The 21,533-nt window shown below is 36.0% G+C and overlaps 1 protein-coding gene and 1 long non-coding RNA gene across 2 annotated transcripts in view; one reads left to right on the forward strand and one right to left on the reverse strand.

Annotated features, from left to right (window-relative positions):
- The window catches only part of LOC141521270 (uncharacterized), a 66,213-nt gene that overhangs the window by 44,270 nt on the left and 410 nt on the right, over positions 1 to 21,533 (forward strand). The window contains exon 3 of the long non-coding RNA XR_012477878.1: positions 17,968 to 18,109. This is a non-coding gene — a long non-coding RNA (uncharacterized LOC141521270). The remainder of the gene's footprint in view (positions 1 to 17,967; positions 18,110 to 21,533) is intronic.
- The window catches only part of CASP7 (caspase 7), a 72,397-nt gene continuing 66,977 nt past the window's right edge, over positions 16,114 to 21,533 (reverse strand). The window contains exons 6-7 of the mRNA XM_074233647.1: positions 21,138 to 21,267; positions 16,114 to 17,221 (exon numbers count right to left, since the gene is read on the reverse strand). Of these exons, the coding sequence (XP_074089748.1) occupies positions 16,998 to 17,221; positions 21,138 to 21,267 (354 nt within the window). The 3' untranslated portion in view covers positions 16,114 to 16,997. The remainder of the gene's footprint in view (positions 17,222 to 21,137; positions 21,268 to 21,533) is intronic.

A 21,533-nucleotide genomic window follows, 5' to 3' on the forward strand; every position in this document is an offset into this window, starting at 1 on the left:
ATCCAAATGTCTATAACCCATTGAGTATATATGCTGTTTCCTCTCCTAGCCACCTCTGATGAGAGCAAAGATTCACTCATTCCCCCTTGCCTTCCCCCTTCCATATCATTGCAATAACTCATTGCAATAAAGAATAATCTTATTATATGAGATATCTTGGCCTATTCCCCCTCTCCTTTTTCTTTCTCCCATTACATTTTCCTTTTTTCTACTGACTCCATTTTTACACCATATTTTATCTTCAAATTCAGCTTTCTCCTGTGCTTCAACTATAAAAGCTCCCTCTACCTGCTCTATTAATTGAGAAGGTTCGTATGAGTATTATCAGTGTCATTTTTCTATGCAGGAATACATGTAGTTCATCATCATTAAGTCCCTCATATTTTCCCCTTCTCCTCCAATCTCCATGCTTCACCTGAGTCCTGTATTTGAAGATCAAACCTTCTGTTCAGCTCTGGCCATTACAACAGGAACATTTAAATCCCCCTAGTTCATTGAAAGTCCATCTTTTTCCCTGGAAGAGGACATTCATTTTTTTCTGGGTAGTAGATTCTGGGTTTCATTCCAAGCTCTTTTGCCTTCCGGTATATTATATTCCAAGCCCTACGAGCTTCCAATGTAGTTGCTGCTAAGTCCTGTGTGATCCTGACTGCAGCTCCATGATATTTGAACTGTGTCCTTCTGGCTGATTGTAATATTTTTTAAAAATTTTTATTAAAGATATTATTTGAGTTTTACAATTTTCCCCCAATCTTGCTTCCCTCCCCCCACCCCCACCCCACAGATAGCACTCTGTCAGTCTTTACTTTGTTTCCATATTGTACCTTGATCTAAATTGGGTGTGATGAGAGAGAAATCATATCCTTAAAGAGAACAGAATTCTCAGAGGTAACCAGATCAAACAATAAGGCATCTGGGTTTTTTTCCCCCCGAATTAAAGGGAATAGTCCTTGTACTTTGTTCAAACTCCACAGCTCCTTATCTGGATACAGATGGTACTCTCCTTTGCAGACAGCCTAAAATTGTTCGCAATTGTTGCTCTGATGGAATGAGCAAGTCCTTCAAGGTTGAACATCACTCCCATGTTGCTGTTAGGGGGTACAGTGTTTTTCTGGTTCTGCTCATGTCACTCAGCATCAGTTCATGCAAATCCCTCCAGGTTTCCCTGAAATCCCGTCCCTCCTGGTTTCTAATAGAATAATAGTGTTCCATGACATACATATACCACAGTTTGCTAAACCATTCCCCAATTGAAGGACATTTACTGGATTTCCAATTCTTTGCCACCACAAATAGGGCTGCTATAAATATTTTTGTACAAGTAATGTTTTTACCCCTTTTCCTCATCTCTTCAGAGTACAGACCCAGTAGTGGTATTGCTGGGTCAAAGGGTATGCACATTTTTGTTGCCCTTTGGGCATAGTTTCAAATAACTCTCCAGAAGGGTTGGATGAGTTCACAGCTCTACCAACAATGTATTAATGTCCCAGATTTCCCACATCCCTTCCAACAATGATCATTATCCTTCCTGGTCATACTGGCCAATCTGAGAGGTGTGAGGTGGTACCTCAGCGTAGCTTTAATTTGCATTTCTCTAATAATTAATGATTTAGAGCATTTTTTCATATGGCTATGGATTGCTTTGATCTCCTCATCTGTAAATTGCCTTTGCATATTCTTTGACCATTTATCAATTGGGGAATGGCTTTTTGTTTTAAAAATATGACTCAGTTCTTTGTATATTTTAGAAATGAGTCCTTTGTCAGAATCATTAGTTGTAAAGATTGTTTCCCAATTTACTACTTTTCTTTTGATCTTGATTACATTGGTTTTATCTGTGCAAAACCTTTTTAATTAAATGTAATCAAAATCATCTAATTGGTTTTTAGTGATGTTCTCCAACTCTTCCTTAGTCATAAACTGTTCCCCTTTCCATAGATCTGACAGGTAGACTAGTCCTTGATCTTCTAATTTGCTTGTAGTATTGTTTTTTTTATGTCTTTGTCCTGTAACCATTTGGATCTTATCTTGGTAAAGGGTGTGAGGTCTTGGTCTAATCTAAGTTTCTTCCATACTAACTTCCAATTATCCCAGCAGTTTTTATCAAAGAGGGAGTTTTTATCCCAATGCCTGGACTCTTTGGGTTTATCAAACAGCAGATTACTATAATCCTCACCTGCTTTTACACCTAGTCTATTCCACTGGTCCACCACTCTATTTCTTAGCCAATACCAAACAGTTTTGATGACTAATGCTTTATAATATAATTTTAGATCGGGTTGTGCTAAGCCACCTTCGTTTGCATTTTTTTTTCATTAAGCTCCTGGCAATTCTTGACTTTTTATTTCTCCATATGAATTTACTTACAATTTTTTCTAACTCATTAAAGTAATTTTTTGGAATTTTGATTGGTAGGGCACTAAACAGATAGTTTAGTTTTGGTAGAATTGTCATTTTTATTATATTAGCTCTACCTATCCATGAAAAGTTGATATTTACCCAGTTATTTAAATCTGATTTAATTTGTGTGAGAAGTGTTTTATAATTGTTTTCAAAAAGATTCTGAGTCTGTCTTGGAAAATAGACTCCCAAGTATTTTACACTGTCTGAGGTTACTTTGAATGGGATTTCTCTTTCTAGCTCTTCCTGCTGTTTCTTGTTAGTCATATATAGGAAAGTTGAGGATTTATGGGAGTTTATTTTATAACCTGCAACTTTGCTAAAATTGCTAATTGTTTCCAGTAGTTTTTTAGATGATTTCTTGGGATTCTCTAGGTAGACCATCATGTCATCTGCTAATAGTGAGAGTTTTGTCTCTTCCTTCCCAATTCTAATTCCTTTAAATTCTTTTTCTTCTCTAATTGCTGATGCTAACATTTCTAATACAATATTGAATAGTAGTGGTGATAATGGGCACCCTTGTTTCACCCCTGATCTTATTGGGAATGCCTCTAGCCTCTCCCCATTGAGTATAATGCTTGTTGATGGTTTCAGATAGATACTGCTAATTATTTTAAGGAACAGTCCATTTATTCCTACACTCTCTAGTGTTTTTAATAGGAATGGATGCTGTATTTTGTCAAAAGCTTTTTCAGCATCTATTGATATGATCATATGGTTTCTGATAGGTTTGTTATTGATATAGTTGAGTATACTAACAGTTTTCCTAATATTGAACCAACCCTGCATTCCTGGAATAAATCCTTCTTGATCATAATGTATTATCCTAGTGATGACTTGTTGTAGTCGATTTGCTAAGATTTTATTTAGGATTTTTACATCTATATTCATCAGGGAAATAGGTCTATAATTTTCTTTCTCTGTTTTAACTCTTCCTGGTTTAGGTAACAGTACCATAACAGTACCATTCATAGAAAGAGTTAGGCAGAGTTCCATCTTTCCCTATTTTTCCAAAGAGTTTATATAGGATTGGAACCAATTGTTCCTTAAATGTTTGGTAGAATTCACTTGTGAATCCATCAGGCCCTGGAGATTTTTTTTTTTTTAGGGAGTTCAATAATGGCTTGTTGAATTTCTTTTTCTGAGATAGGGTTGTTCAGGTATTTAATCTCTTCTTCATTTAACCTGGGCAACTTATATTTTTGTAAATATTCATCCATTTCACTTAGATTATCAAATTTATTGGCATAAAGTTGGACAAAATAATTTCAAATTATTACTTTAATTTCCTCCTCATTGGTGATGAGTTCACCTTTTTCATTTATAATACTAGCAATTTGGTTTTCTTTCTTTTTTTTAATCAAATTGACGAGAGGTTTATCAATTTTATTGGTTTTTTCATAATACCAACTTTTGGTTTTATTTATTAATTCAATAGTTTTTTTGCTTTCAATTTTATTAATTTCTCCTTTAATTTTTAAAATTTATAATTTGGTATTTGATTGGGGATTTTTGATTTGTTCTTTCTCTAATTTTTTTAGTTGCATGTTTAGTTCATTGATTTCCTCTTTCTCCAATTCATTCATATAAGCATTTAGAGCTATAATATATCCCCTGAGAGTTGCTTTGAATAAATCCCATAGGTTTTGGTATGTTGTTTCATTATTATCATTATCTAGGATAAAATGGTTAATTCTTTCTATAATTTGTTTTTTGGTCCACTCATTTTTTAAGATGAGGTTATTCAGTTTCCAATTTGTTCTGGGTCTATATCTCCTTGGCCCAGTATTGCATATGACTTTTATTGCATTGTGATCTGAGAAAGATGTATTCACTATTTCTGCCTTTCTGCAGTTGATCATTAGGTTTTTATGTCCTAGTACATGGTCAATTTTTGTATAGGTTCCATGTACTGCAGAGAAAAAGGTATATTCCTTCCTATCCCCATTCAGTTTCCTCCATAAGTCTACCATATCTAATTTTTCTAACAATCTATTTACCTCCCTAATTTCTTTCTTGTTTGTTTTATGATTTGATTTATCTAGATCTGATAGCGGGAGGTTGAGGTCACCTACTAGTAGAGTTTTGCTGTCTATGTCTTCCTATGTCTTCAGCTTCTCCTCTAAGAATTTGGGTGCTGTCCCACTGGGTGCATATATATTCAATATTGAAATGACTTTATTGTCTATGGTACCTTTTGCTTGTAATATTTTCTCTTTGACTTGGGAGTTCTGGAACTTGGCTATAATATTCCTAGGAGTTGGTTTTTTTGGCTCTCTTTCTCAGGGGGATTGGTGGATTCTCTCCATTTCTATTTTGCCCTCTGATTCTAGAATATCAGAGCAGTTTTCCTGTAGTAATTCTTTGAAAATGATGTCAAGAATCTTTTCCTGATCATGACTTTCAGGTATTCCAATAATTTTTAAATTATCTTTCCTACATAACTTTTTGAACTGTTTTATCCATTTGACCTAAGCTGGTTTTTAGCATGCTATTTTCTTCAGCATTTTTTTGGATTTCCTTGACTAGGCTGCTGACTTCATTTTCATGTTTTTCCTGCATCTCTCTCCTTTCTTTTCCCAGTTTTTCTTCCAACTCCCTCATTTGATTTTCAAGTCTTCTTTGATCTCTGTCATAGCCTGAGCCCAATTTCTGTTTTTCTTGGAGTCTTTAGATGCAGGAGCTTGTGCTTCCTCATCTTCAGACTGAGTATTTTGATCCTTCTTGGGCTCATATGCAAAATATTTCTCAATGGTGTTCCTCTTATTTCTCTGCTTGCTCATTTTCTCAGCCTGAGCCTGTTTTTGGGGTGCTTCCTGAGCTTTTTGGACACTCCCACAAGGGTCTCAGTGTGTGAGGCTCTGTCCGCCCTCCTTGTCTGTGAATGACCACATGCGCCCCTCTCTGCCATGGGGCTGAGGTGGGGGGGCCCTGCTGTTCTATGGGGGGGCCTAGACTGTGATCAAGATCTGAATTTGGTCAGAACCCCAGAGTCCTGTTCCAGGGGTAGAGCTCAGCAGTCTCTCTCTCTCTCTTCACTCCCCTCCTTAGGTTCAAAGGGCTCATGCCTTGGGGGCTCCTGCTTACTGGCTCCACCTGCTTTTGTTCCTGGATTTGGGCTGCTGAAAGTCCACGTTGCTTGCTGTGTGCCCTGATGGCTGGGCTCCATGTGCTCGCTCTGGCAGAGGTCCCCTGCTGTTCCCCCAATTTGTGCCTGGTCCTCCCTGGGGGTGTAGCTCAGGAAACTTCCCCGCTGCTGTGAGCCGCTGCTCCCAGCGCCCTCGGGCTGCATCAGGGAGGCTGAAGTTCTTTTGCTCTGGCGGGCCACCCCTCTGGTGGGCCACCCCTCTGACCCCGGGGAGCAGAGCCTTTCTCTCTTTTCCAGGTTACCTTGAGTAACCTGGATCCCTTTGTGGGTTCTGTCTCTAGAAAGTTTAGTTAGAGTCCTTAGTTTATGAGTTTTTATCAGAGAGCTCCTAAGATTCAATCCCTTCATGTCCCCATCTTGGCTCCACCCTGGTACTATTATTATTATTATTATTATTATTATTCCCATTTTACAGATGAGGACATTGAGGCAAACAGAGACTTGCTGAAGGTCACATAGTTTGGAAGTGTCTGAGATCAAATTTGAACCTCAATCTTTCCTAACTCCAGGTCCAGCACTCTGTCCACTGAGCCTTTTGGCTGTCCTGTGAGTCAGTCAATAAACATTTATTAAAGGCCTATTATACACCAATGTACTTTTATGTTTAATCTTCATTCTTAACATTTTTTCCATCACTTTGTCAAGTCAACCAACAGTAACTATATAAAAAAGCAACAAATCACATCCTGATTTGTAGTTTTGCTAAGGTATAAATAAATACACACACTGAAAATTTAACAAGTGATTCTAATGAGCTGTGTGAGCTTGCTCCAGCACATCACTGCTTGGGATAATCCAGAAAAAGGTCCGATAAATCTGAGGCTCATTGCTTGTGAATCATTTCTCACTTTTCTGATGATGACTTATTTTAAGATTCACCCCATTAATAGAGAAGTGACCCGTAGCCCCAAGGTCCTCTGCTCTTTACTTTGGAGTAGGTTCTGGTTGAGAAGCAGTGAGATAGAGTAGAAAGAGTTGTCAACAACACTAATACATTGTTGGTGGAGCTGTGAACTCATCCAGCCTTTCTGGAGAGCAATTTGGGATTATGCCCAAAGGGCAACAAAAATGTGCATACCCTTTGACTCAGCAATACCACTACTGGGTATATACCCTGAAGAGATGTTAAAAAAGGGCAAAAACATCACTTGTTCAAAAATATTTATAGCAGCCCTGTTTGTGGTGGCAAAAAAATTAGAAATTAAGTGAATGTTCTTCAATTGGGGAATGGCTTAACAAACTGTGGTATATGTATGTCATGGAACACTATTGTTCTATCAGAAACCATGAGGGATGGGAATTCAGGGAAGCCTGGAAGGATTTGCATGAACTGATGCTGAACAAGATGAGCAGAACCAGAAAAACATTATATATCCTAACAGCAATGTGGGGATGATGATGATTAATCTTGATGGACTTGCTCATCCCTTCAGTGCAACAGTCAGGGACAATTCTGAGCTATCTGCAATGGAGAATACCATCTGTATCCAGAGAAAGAATTATGGACTTTGAACAAAGACCAAAAACTATTACTGTCAAATTAGAATATAAAAAGCATAATGTAATTTTATTATCTCATACTTTATTTTTCTTCCTTAAGAATATGATTTCGCTATTGTCACATTCAACTGAGATCAATGTATAACATAGAACCAATGTAAACACTAACAGAATGCCTTCTGGGGGGGGAAGCAAGAATGGGGGGAAAATTGTAAAACTCAAAATAAATCAAATTTTTCTTTTAAAAAAAGAGTTGTTAACAAGCATTTATTAAGCTCCTATTATGTGCCAGACACTACTAAAGGTTGTGGGATACAAAGAAAGGCCAAAAGTTCCCTTCTCTCAAGGAGCAACCCTAATCCTAAACAGAGAGCAATGGACTAAGAGAAAGATCTCCTTCAATAGCAGTTTAACTGGAACAAATGAGTCAAGAAAGGGTATGGTAGCCCCCATCCCTATCTCATCACACCTTTACATCAATAAATGGTGAAAGTGAGGGGTGGCTAGGTGGCACAATGGATAAAGCACTGGCCCTGGAGTCAGGAGTACCTGGGTTCAAATCTGGTCTCAGACACTTAATAATTACCTAGCTGTGTGGTCTTGGGCAAGCCACTTAACCCCATTTGCCTTGCAAAGAAACCTAGAAACAAACAAACAAACAAATAAATAAATAGATAGATAGATAGATAAATAGATAAATAAATGAATAAATGAACAAACAAACAAACAAACAAACAGATAAATAAATGGTGAAAGTGGTACAAATACCAGCAGTCATGGAAGACTTAGAAGCTATTTCAGGAAAATGCTTTAAAATGTATAAAACAAGCAAGCAAACAAACAGAAAACCCCATAGGATTATAAATCAAATTAATTATATTGAAATATAAGCATCAAAATATTTTAAAAAATCAAAAACTAATTTGAAGAGGCAGGATTGAATCAAGACAAATGGCCAATTCCTTGGCACTCTCTGCAGTTTGTTTTCTGAACTTGGAAGAACTTTTTGTCCTAAATCTATGTTTTGGCAACTGTTGTGCCTCTCATCCTAGTCTTCTGGATTTGAGTGCTGAGTGGATTTAATTTTTAAATTTATATTTACTTTCCTCCCAACTCAGACCCCAGCTTTACTGTATGTGCCCCCTCTCACTCAGCATTCTCTTTTTGGGTAAGGAAAGGTGGGAGTGGAAGATATGGTGTCATCTGATTTTATGCATGTGTTGTGATTTGGATAGCATATGAAATATTAGGGTTTAACCTCTTCCGTTCACAAGCCTTACTAGTTTATGTGACTATGAGCAAAGTAACATAAATTCCAGTTTGGCTATCTGTAAAATGGGGGTAGTAATACTAATAAAACTCTCACACAGTTGTAAGGAAAGTGCTTTGAAAAATACTTTGTAAATGTAAGTTACTACTCATATTTTACTCATATAGCAATTTTATCATTATTATTATTATCTATTGTGTATGCATGTATGTGCATATGTATATGTGTTTGCTAACAGTTTAATTATTGCCTTTTGGTGAGACATTTATAATTGCTTAACTAAAATATCTTTATTTTGCTTCAGTATAAAGTTGCTTAAATCCTCAGGCAAGCAATTGAAAGTCTTGTCCGTATTTGGGATCTGCTTGAACTTCCTTTCTAAGATGGGAGATTAAAAGGACCATCTTAAACCTTAAGATCAAGTTGCCTGCTGCTTGTCCCCCAGTCCCTAGTTGGAGACTAAGTGAGAGAGTTCCACATTCTGGCCTAAGTCACAATCCATGACCAGGGGTCTGGATGCTGAGGGACAAGAAAGGAGAGCTGGTAAGATAAGAGCTAAGTGCCTTTTTTTTTATTCCTGCTATTTTACCAGGGATTTATCTTCACACTTCTGTCTGAATCAAAACATCGTAACATCAAAACATCAAAACCATAAATCCTTTGAAACATTTTCTTCTGGGCATCATTCTACTTATTGCAGAAAATACACATACATTATATATATATATATATATATATATATATATATATATATATGTAATATTTATATATTAACTATTAATCTTTAATTCTATTACTAGCAATGTTTCATGCTTATTTTCTCTTCCAAAATGCCTTTCTATCTAGGAATAGAATTTTAGAATTTTATTTTGGGTCGAATGACAAATGTTTCTTTTGGGTGTCTCTTATTTGATTCATAAATCATTAACTCAAAAACATCAAGGATATATTTGCAGAGGTTTCAGTTGGTACAGCTAGGTGGTGCAGTGGATAACACACTAGCCCTGGAGTCAGGAGTACCTGGGTTCAAATTCGGTCTCAGACACTTAATAATTACTTAACTGTGTGGCCTTGGGCAAACCACTTAACCCCATTTGCCTTGCCAAAAAACCTAAAAAAGAAAAAGTTTCAGTCACCACCACGAATGTCAAGTCCCCTTAGTTTTTATTTTTTGCATAGATGGATAGAATAAAATTCATGGATATGTAGTAGGATCAAAAATTTAGAACTGGAAGAGACCTTGTAGATCATTTAGTGCAAATCCCTTCATTTTACAAATGAGGAAATACTAAAGAATAGCTTAAAAAACTATTCTGCTTTTTTTAGTCATTTTCAAGACTGATACCTATCACATTCAGTGGTTTCACAAGAGCATTCAGATTTGTATTCAGACAGAACACCAGGCCCAGAGTCAGGAAGACCTGAGTTCAAATGTGGTCTAAGTCTCTGTGTGACCCTGGGCAAGTAACATAACCTATTTGCTTCAGCTTCCTCATCTGTAAAATAAACTGGAGAAAGAATGACAAAGCACTCCAGCAACTTTGCCAAGAAAACCCCCTAAGTGGTCATGAAGAGTTAGACACGATTGAAAAGTGGATAAATAAGAGATTTCCTGAAAAATAGGGTTGGGATATTATATAACAAATAATAATGACAATTACCTTCATTTTGAACTCATAACTTTTTCTTGCAAGTGTCAAAAACCATTCATTGACAAATTTGTTCATTAATATCTAAATATTATTGAAGCACATTAGATGTGCAAAGCACTGTATTAAGTGCTAAGGAGATCTAGAAGATATATACAAGAGTAAATATATAATGATTACCTGATCTTAGGGTTTATTATCTAATGGGAGAGAGAAAATATCGAGCTGAAATGTAAATTAAAATATGATAAATACACATGAGAGGTATAGACAAAGAGTCATGATAATTCAGAGAAAGAAGCAATCTCTCACTGAGGTCCTGGTGATAAAAGACCAAGGAAGGGGCATCATGGAAGTGGTAGCATTTGTTGTGTATATTGTGGCAAGAGGGATATTGAAAAATGAGAGGAGATGGGAAAACAAGAAGTATAGTCTTTAAAGTAGATTGGAGGAGGAGGAGGAGGAGGAGGAGGAGGATAAGCTGTAAAGATAAGTTGGGGACTGATTGTAGGAGACTTTGAAAGTCAGGCAAAAAAGTTTAGACTTTGAGGTAAGAAGGCATGGAAGATATTTGAACTCTTTTTTGAAGATTTCATGACCTCTGTGTTTCTGAAGAATTTTTAAGGCCCACAAACGTCTAAGAGTTTTGTGGTTATTTACACTATTTGTAGCTTTTAAATGAAAATGGCTATCCAGGGGTTATTATTAATTACTTTAAAAGATTCTCTTGGTTGCCTGGAAACTCTCAGAGGGTGCCTGGAAGAGATCAGAAGATGAATTAGGGAAGGGAGTGTGATTTGAATAGACTCAAAGCAGTAGCAAATATAATAGACTGTAACTTTCTGAAGAACTGCATTATATCTTAAGTATACATACATAGAAGCTAGATTACATCTTTCACATAAATGAATAATAATAATAATAGCTAACATTATAATATGCTTTAAAAGGGGAATTATGGATATGATTTCATTTTATCCTCACAGTAATCCTGGAAAAAAGGAGCTATCATTATTATCATTTTATAGATAAGGAAACTGAGGAAGAAAAGTGGTTTTCTCAGGGTCACACAGCTATTAAATGTCCGAAGCAGAAGCTGTACTAACTTGGCTCCAACTCCACAGCTCTATTCGTTATTTCATTCACAAATGTTGAGGTATGTTTTATAAAAAATTCCAACTCATGTCAAAGAAATTTTATATTAACTTCATCAATAATAGTTTGCAAATTATGTTATTTAATTAAACAAAAAAAGAGCTCACAAAAAGAGCAAGCAATGTTTGTTGTTTTTTCCTGATTGTCCATTATCATGTTCTCAATGTAGCCTAGGAATTAATTGGAGAACCCTGAGGTGCTTCTATAACATTTTCCCATTAAACATTATGTATAATTAAATTAACTAAAATTATCAACTTGGAATAGACAGTGGATAGAACAAGGATAGATTCCAGGTCTGGAATGAAGAGGACCTGAATTCAAATCTGATCTCAGATACTTACTAGCTGTGTGACTCTGGTCAAGTTACTTAAACCTGTTTGCCTCAGTTTCCTTATCTGTAAAACGAGCAGGAAAAGGAACTGGCAAATCACTCTAGAATCTTTGCCAAGAAAACCCCAGAAGAGTTATGGAGAGTAACACTCAACTAAAAGGCCTGAACAACAAGAAGTATTAGAAAGAGGTCCTAGTCCTTAGTGGGGTGAAGTATGGGACAAGTGGTAGAGGTAGTGGGCACAGCAAACACATGCAGAGCTAGGAAAGGGGGATTGGCGGAATTAAGGGTGGGAGAATTATAGAGGGGATAAACATCAAGGAGCCTTGACTTAGAGCAAAATATTTTCTTTCTTTGGCATCTTTTCTCGTGAGAGGATTGAATTAAATTATTACTAAAGATGCTTAAAGCTCAAGATCCTGCTTTCCTTATAACCCAGCTGTTCAATTAAATTTGCAAACTATTATTGATGAGGTTAATATAAAATTTCTTTGACATGAATTGGAATTTGTTATAAAACATACCTCAAAATATGTGTATGATATAGTGGCTAGAGCTGTGGAGTTGGAGCTAAGTTAGTCCAGCTTCTGCTCCGGACATTTAATAGGTGTGTGATCCTGAGAAATTCACTTTTCTTCCTCAGTTTCCTTATCTATAAAATGGTAATAATAATAATAGCTCCTTTTTTCCAGGATTACTGTGAGGATAAAATGAAATAATATCCATAATTCCCCCTTTAAAGCACATATATATTGTTAGCTATTATTATCATATTAGCTACTTTAGATAGTGGGACAGGTAGGTAGGTGACAGCTCCAGGTGGGCCTGAGTTAAACCAGAATCTTAATCATCGGTGATTATATTTCTGAAGTACCTAAAACATTTGAATGCTTGCTTTACCCCATGTTCCCCAAATTGACCTACAGTCTTTCCCTGCCCTGTCTTTACTCATACCATTCTCTAATCAGTTTTTAAATAAAAAATTATCTACTTAAAGAGTAGTTGTAGAACCCTGCCCTAAACAAAGTAAAGACTTAAATCAACCCATTCTCTTCTGGATTATGTTCTCAAATGAGTCAAATTAAAATTAAATTTGTATGTTGATACAACCATAGTGGTTCCATTGCTTCTGGCACAAGACTCTGCCATCTGTCAGCATTCCAAGGATAAGAACTGGATTGCTATTCTACTTTCAGGTCCAGCTCCAATGTTACTTCCTCTCTGGGATTTTCCCTATTTGTCCCAGGCAATTCTTTCATCTCTCCTCTGAATTCTCATAGGACTTTGAATCTCTTTAATGCACTTACCATATTCTAGCTTGTATTATAACTGCTACTTCAGAATTTCTGCAGGATTCGAAGTTGGAAGGTACCATCAATTCCAGCTTTTCATTTTGTTATTGTTGTTGTCATTTTTCAGTTGTGTCTGACTCTCCATGACTCCATTTGGGGTCTTCTTGGCAAAGATACTAGGGTGGTTTGCCATTTCCTTTTCCAGCTCATTTAAACAAGAAATGGAAGCAAATAGGGTTAAATGAATTGCCCAGTCACATAGCTAAAGTATCTGAGGTTGAATTTGACCTTAGGAATATCTTCCTGACTCCAGGACTGGCACTCTATCCACTATACCACCTGAGAAAACAAGGCCCAGGGAGGCCCTTGCACAGGGTCATAATTATAGATAGAAAATGACAGAATCATGGTTTGAGGTGAGTTCTATTGGCTAATATATCAGTGCTTATAACATGTATGCATATCTTCTCCCTACTCTCCTAATAGATTATAAACTTTTTGACAGGCAATGAAAATTGCTAGGCTGGGAATCAGGAGACTTAGATTTCCTGGAGTCCCAACTTCGGGAAATCTTTAGCAACCTACTTATCCATTCTGAGCCTGTTTCCTATCTGTAAAATGGCGGGTTAGACTAGGTAATCTTTAAGAACTCTTCCAATTCAACACACTCAATGATTCTAATGAGGTAGGCAATCCTTTTAGCCTTTGTATAATAGGAATTCATAGAATATGTTGAATCAATGGATTGGACAATTTGATATCTGTAATTTATATGTTTCCTATGAATATCATGTATTCTTTCTACTAGGGCAGGGATGGGGAACCCTTTTCCTGCCAAGGGCCATTTGGATCTTTATACTATTATTCAAGGGCTATATTTGTTCATTTAATTAATTTACCCCTAAAAAGTTATTTATTGAATTTCAAGTCCAACCTACAATTGCCTTGGTAATATCATACCAATAGACCATAGCTGAAGGTTCCCCACTCCTGTGCTAAGGATAGGACCTTTTTTGATGACTCTAGCTTCCTTCAAGACTCAGCTAAAATATTTCTTGCTATATACCACTAGTTCTTTGAGCCTAAACCACATGTAATATTACTTTGTATTTATTTCACAAAATCTTTACCATTTACTATGTGAATCAGAGTAAAGTCCCTCTTATAAATGTAAGCTTCTTGAGGACAAGGGCTGTTACTGTTTTTCTATGTTTAGCACTTAGGACAGGTCCTAGCATATAGCTAATGCTTGTGGAATGAATAAAATAGTCTGTATTTTCCTTTGACTTCTCTATCAGTAGTACCCAGCCATCAGTCTTCCCCTAGAGAATTAGAATGCTCCTATAAAGATGTGATCCAAACCACTGTGAAGATAACAGCAAGACCACAACCTCAATCTGATATGGGGAATAATCCATAATACACTAAGAAGTCATTTAAACTGGACCTTAATTCCCTCATCTGTAAAATGAAAGGCATTGGACCTGATGGTTCCTGACTCAGTCCCAGAATTATGATGATATAATCCACAATAAACCTCAAGGACTTCTGATTTTTGATAGTGTAGGAACCTAATTTGTCTGTAACTTAAAAGAGTCCCCCCAAGGCGTAGAGAACTTAAATAATTTGCAAATGGTCCTATCTACTACTAAAGTCAGCGGTATTATCTGAATCCTGGTCTTCCTGTCCTTTTAGCTAGCCCTTTAGCCACTGAAACATGGTGCTGAACTTTTTCTCCCCAATCAATCAATAACCATTTATTAAGTGCTAATCATTGTGGTAAACATTAGTAAATACAGAATTTAATTTTTAATTTTTATTTTCAGTCCAAAATTCTCCCTTCCCCAAGTCACTGGAAGGCAAGAAATATATCTATTCCATTTATGAAGTCATGAAAAACATAATATACCATTTTAAAAGGGTATATTTTAAAAAGTAAACTTCATTTGCTTAAATTCTGTACTTGTTCTGTTAGGCTATTACTAGTCTCAGCAAATTGGAAACCATTTTAATGCTGATGTCTTAGATAAGACAAATGTAATTTTTGTTTACAACTATAACTTGCAAAGCAGCTAAGTCTATTATTACTGTTTCTGTTTCCAATTACAATCCACAAAGGCACATTTATTTCTATGCAATAAAGAAATTCAATAGATCATATTTTCCAGAGGAACATCCTGTGAAATCTGGGAATGGTAGGTCAGATTTTTTTGAGTCTTAATTTCAACTTTATTTAAGTTTTAACAGACATATTTTAGATGGCAGACAACCAGGGATGGGTATAATAAACCGACCCCATCTTTATTTATTTATTTATTCATTTATTTATTTTTAGGAGTTTTTTTTTGCAAGGCAAATGGGGTTAAGTGGCTTGCCCAAGGCCACACAGCTAAGTAATTATTAAGTGTCTGAGACCGGATTTGAACCCAGGTACTCCGGACTCCAGGGCCGGTGCTTTATCCACTACACCCCATTTTTTTTAATTGAAAGAGACCACCTTCCAATATCTGGATTCCATCATCACCTTTGTATATGGCTGTTTATTACAAATAGCCTTGTGAGTTAGTTTACTCTCTATGTGTAAAACCTTATTTCCCAAGTGAGTTTTTAATTTTCTCATTTTATGAGTATCATTTTTTCTTTGATGAATGCAAATCAGTAGACTTTTTAATTCCATGGAATAATAAAATGGATACTCAACTAAAGTGGAAAGAAAACACGGGCAAGTAGAAAGGAAGGATAGGTAAGAAAATAGGCAGGGTTAAGGGAATTAAGCTATTGGTAATTGTTTTGTAAGCAAGAAAAATTTCTGGATGGTCAAATGCTCAAGGCAAGAGTCTAGAAGACAAAACTTATTTATTAGTCACATGAACAATACTTATCACTGATTCTTCTTTAAGCTTCCAGAGTTAAACAAAATTAACTTTAAATAAAGGAAGTCACTATGTTTAGTTTTGGGGAATGGAAGGTACTTCTCCAGGAGAAGAGACTTTGCTGGGGATATGTTGATTATCTCCAAGTAATTGAAAAATAGAAAAGGAATTAAATTTGTCCTGCTGTAATTATAATAGTATAAGTTGGAGCAGTGGTTGATGGCTCATTTAGGTTCAATGGCAGAGAAGTAAGAAATACTTCAGAAAGTAGTGGGTGCCACTGATTAGGCAAAGATTGAAAGACCCTTTGTTGCAGATAATGGAGTCACAGAACTGGAAGGAACCTCAGTTGCCCTTTGTCCCTTTTATACTGAGCATATAATTTCCTCTAAAAAGAAATTTAAAAGAAATAAGAACTCTGATCAATTCAATGACCAACCACTATTTCAGAGGACCAGTGATGATGAATCCCAATCTAGAAGTAACAGATAAAATATGCAGAATGGGAGAGATGTACATTTTTGGAAATAACAATGTGGGAATTTGTGTGTGACTGTGTGTGTAGCTATATATATACTCATTACAAAAGGTCTGGTTTTTACTTTTCTTTCTAGAGTTGAGAGGAAGAAAAAACATTTCTTGTTAATTGAAAATTAATTAACCAAACTAATGAGCATTGGTACATCCTGGGAGGGAAAAAAATCATCCCCAAAAAGAAATAGAGGGGATTCTTCTGTAAGTAGAGACCGAACTGGATGACCTGTGAGGTTCAGTGCCCAAATTCTATGTCTTGGATGCTATGCCTCCAATAGAAGGATTGCTTAATAAATATTAGTTAATCACCCAGAGGATGGTATGGAGAAGTTATATTCTTAAGTCCACATCTACTTAATAGTTTCTCTAATCTATTGGTGTGATACATGTATGTATGAAAACCACTATTAAATGGTAAGTGCTTCTACTATCTCAGAAAAACAAAAAGGAACAATTCTTTCCAAGAGTGACAGCAGCAATTTTATTTGGTAAGGAAGATATGTATTTCTTCCCACGTCTATCAACAATCAAAACTAACAAAGAGGTCACTTTAGTTGTTTGCATCACATTCCATAGAGATTCAAAAGAAATCATCAACAAATCCTTTGCACTTTATTTCTGAATCCTGAGATAATTACAGTCATGAAACAAAACTATAATTAAAAAATTATAGTCCCTTTGAAAATTTATGAAAGCACCAAGTTTTACTCTGCAATTAAACACTTCTTAAGATTAAAGATTCTAAGTTTAAACATCAAAACAAATGAGAGGTCTGTTGTTTTCTTTAATGAGAAAAAGCAATAGTTCCTGATTGAACTATCTGTGCTGCAGTTGGTACGTTGTCAAAAGTAGAGTTCTTTGGTGAGCATGGAGACTATGCATGGAATCTGTTTCTTCTCATTGAAAGTTGGGTTGTCAGACTGAGATTCAAAGTCCATGGCCACTATGTAGTTCACTCGAGTGAGGATCTGCATAATCTCCAGGCTTTTCCCATGGTCATTCAAGACTGAGCAGAGGGCCTGCACAAACCAAGAGCCTTTACCTGGATTCCTCCATGAAAAGTAACCTTCAGAAAAAGGAGGAAAAAAAATCAAAGGGCTGACTGGTAGCTGGCTCCCAAAAAGCCGCTGTGAAAAAGGTAAGCTTTCAAGTAAGGCCTTTGTAGATCTGCTTTTCAGAAATATTCTTAAGCAGTTCTTTATTGCTGATTATGAGATAACAGATTTAGAACTGGAAGGAACCTCAGAGATCATTGAGGCCAACTTCTTTATTTTATAGATGAGGAAACCAAGATCCAGAAAGTTTAAATGACTTGTCTGAGGTTATAAAGCTAATGAGTATCTGAAGTGAGATCTGAACCCAAGTCTCCCTGACTCCAAGTCCAGGTTGATGGCTTGGACTCAGAACTAGGAAGAACCAAGTTCAAATCCTGCCTTATACATTTATCATCTGGGTGATTCTGAGCAAGTCCCTGAATCTCTAAGTTTTCTTATCTATAAAATGGGATAAAAAAAACTATCTACCTGCCAGGGATATTGTGAAGACCAAATGGGATAATTTATGTAAAGAGCATTAAAAACCTTAAAAACCTATATAATAATTATTATTATAGTATGGCATGGCAGTTAGGGTTATAGTTTTCTTATTATTATTAGGATAGGACAATAAGTCAAAGGCTACCAGTGGCAAGTTAATGAAGGAAAGAAAACATTCAACTCTTATACATTAAGAACCTTATTGCTGACCTCAAGTAAATGTAAAACAATCAGGAATAATCATCTGCTTGCTTATTGGTCATATGGTCCTTTTCAGGTTTATCTCTGGAAGGACATAGCAGCAGCCACCGTCAGGAAAAAGAATCCCTGCTTGATTATAATTCCAGCATGACCCTTGTCTAAATCCAATGGGAAAATTTTACTTCCGAAGATCTGCATTGTATTCTCTGGTTTTCAAGGTACTTCTTTGTACTATCCCTCACTTGATCTTAACCTCAAGAGATAAGTAGGTCAGGTATAACTATATCGGTCAGAATACAAGTTGCCCCCTCTAAAGAGCCAACTCTTTGTAAATTAAATTTGCTAGTGACTTTCTTCCCCTGTGATCTCTTCCTCCCTCTATCTGCACCCTCCACAAGAAAATAAATGTTATACTTTGCATGATGTTGTTTCCTTCCTACAGAATGTAAGCTTCTTATGGGGAGGAAGTTGCTTTGTTTTTGTCTCTTATTTAATTGCACAGGGCTTGGAATGCAATATGAGCTTAATAAATACTTGATAATGAAAGAATCAGGAAAAGGACCTTGGATTTGGACCAACAAGATGTCCTGACCCAGGTTAAAGCTTTAGTTTTAACATGATTGCTAACTGGCTGACATTAATCCTGGGTAAGTTGTCTTACCAATCCAGGTTTATTTCACCTGTAAAATGGTTCTAAATTTTATAATCAACTTTTATGATTCACTTTCACTCAACCTCAACCTTTCTCTCTGTTGATTAGTTTTAAAGCTTAAAAATAGAAGGGTTCCAGAATCTCTGTTTCCCTCCCCAATAAGAAGGGGGGGGATGTAGATGTGAGACAGAAATAGAAATGACAAGTTCTGGTACTAATTTTTAAACATGGAATAAGTGAGAATGAAGAGATGATACTGAAATTATGAACCTTGCTGACTTTAAGGATGGTGGCACCTTCTAAGTCAGCTATTCTCAAACTTTTGGTTTCAGAACCTACTGATACTCTTGAAAATTACTGAGAATTCAAAAGATCTTATTTTCATGGGAGTTGTATTAATTGACATTTATTGAACTAGAAATTAAAACTGATAAATTTAAAAATATTTATGAATCAATTTAAAAATATCAATAAAAACCCCATTACATGTTAACATAAATAATATTTTTATGAAATAGAACTATATTTTGTAAAATAAAAAATCTAGTGAGAAAATTAGCAGTTTTACATATTTTTTGCAAATCTCTTAAATGTCTGGCTTATTAGAAGGCAGCTGAATTCTTCTAGCTGCTTCTACATTCAATCTGTTACAATATGTTGTTTTGGTTGAAGTAGACAGAAGAAGAAATTTCAGTCTCACAAAGATATATAGTTGTGTCTTAGTGTTATTATGAACATTGTTTTGATTTTTTAAGACCTTCTGAAAGGGTTTTGGGAAACCCTGAATATGCACAGACTGCACTTTAAAAACTGTTAATATAAATACTAGGGAAGTTCAGAAGAGGGTGTAGAGAAATGAGGGTCTTTTGATATGTTAAATTTGAAATGACCATGGGACAACAGTCCGAAACATTGATGGACCTCTGAGGTGATGCGAGACTTGGACCTAAAAGGAGCTAGAGATGGATCTATGTCAATATAGATATAGGAGTTATGTATCTAGAAATGATAGTTAAACCTATGAGGGTGGATGAGTGTGAGTGGATGTAGCATAATATGGTAGGGTCTGTGTAATATGAATGAAGATCCATTTCAGGTGACAGAGAAGGAATAATCAGACTAGAAGAGAGAATCAAGAAAGGAAGAGAAGTATTTATGAAAACTCAGAGAATAAAGAATATTTGAGACAGAGCAATCAAAAGTGCAAAGCTGTAGAAAGGTCCAGAAGAATGAAGATTGAGGGGGAAAAAATCATTAGACTGGGCAATCTGGAGATCCTATCTAACTTTGGAGTGAGCCCTTGAGGACTTAGATTGGAAGTCAGAATGCAGAGGGTTTAGAAGAAAATGAGACAGTGGAGGCAATGAGAATAGACAGAATTTTCAAGGATTTTATCTGAGAAAGAGAAGAGAGATTGAGTTAAAGTTTATGAAGGATGTTTTGTTTATAAACAATGGGAAAGAAAGAAGTAGATAAAGTGAGAGAATGAAGATTAGAAAAAGGGAGGAGAAGATTGTGAGGAGCATCTACATTTAGAGATAGAAATAACATTGTTAGTCCAACAACCTCATTAAATATATGAAAATGAGTCCCAGGGAGTAAGGTGACTTGCTCAAGGCCATAGATCCAGGTGCTTTGAATCCCAATCCAGTGTTCTTTCTACCATATTAGAGTACATCCTTCATGGCTGGGTTGCGGGAAAGGGCGGAGGTGATTAAATCATAGCATCATCTTGCCACTAGATTCAGAGTTGGAAGGTACTCAAAATGCTCTAACAAATTAATTTATTATATCCTGTGGCATTAAAAGCCTCAGAGGTCCATCAATAGGGTCTTTCTGAGTCATTTTAAGAACATGGTAAATAAAGAGTAGGCTTCAAAATCTGGAAGAATTGCATTTCAGTCCCATCTTTGAATCACGTTAGCTGAATTATCCTGGGCAACTTTAACAACTTAACCTTTTGGTGCTCTACATAACTCTTTAAATTGCAGAGAACATGTACAGGTAGAAGGAGTCTTCTTCATTCAGACATTCCTTCTGGCACAGAAACCACAGGTCCAATTCCCATTCCTATCTCTATCGATCTTAATCTCTTCCTAAATACTTATTTGCTGTCAGTATTGCTTCCATATGCACACCTGCCAAGGCTGCCCTTATAGGTAGAAAAACTGTAATTCCAATAAGATGTTTTTAACTAAAGCTAAAATAAAGGCTTTTATTCCACAAGATCAGTACAAGTTCTCCAATGACAAACAATAAGGGTGCTTTCAGATTGCTGAAGTTATGGGGTTTTTCCCATGCTTGTTTATAATGTTTTTGTCTATTTCTGACCTCAGCTAAGTGAGGAGTGATTATAAAGGGTGGTGAACACCGGAGGATGCTAAGAGTGGAAACCTTGTTCTTTTTATCCATCATAATCCTGACAAATGCATCTGGGAAAATGTTACGTGTTCATAAACCTACACAAAAATCAAAATTCAAAAAACCCCACAAGAATGTTTCAATTTATGAAAACATTAATCTCCCTTAATGAAAATACCTTTGAACCTAACATTTTGCCCTGGAATGATACATTTAACAAAGTACATTTATACCTGGAACTGTGGAATAGGCAAAGAGAAAATCGGCTTCAACTGGTATCTTGCATCCAGAATTAGCATTTGTATCATTTATAGGTCCCGAGTCTGTCTGGATTCCATCATCAAACTCAGTACCTCGGCAAGCCTGAAAACCAAAGCAGGATTCACCCAACAGAGGTTGAAATTAAAACTAGTGTTTTGGTCTCCTACCAAGTTATAATGAATATAGAAAATGGAAATGTTTAAAGTTATTTTTACAAAGTCTTCAGTGAGTGAACTAACATACTAATCTTTGAAGAAGGAGGGGGGATCTTTTAAAACCCAAACAGAGCAAATTCATGGATATAAAACAGTCCCAATGTCTGTGGGGCAGTCTTTTCTCTACCTTTGTTGACTTTGAAAAGTCATTAC

This window comes from Macrotis lagotis, chromosome 4 (assembly GCF_037893015.1).
Source record: "Macrotis lagotis isolate mMagLag1 chromosome 4, bilby.v1.9.chrom.fasta, whole genome shotgun sequence".
Classification (NCBI taxonomy): domain Eukaryota; kingdom Metazoa; phylum Chordata; class Mammalia; order Peramelemorphia; family Peramelidae; genus Macrotis; species Macrotis lagotis.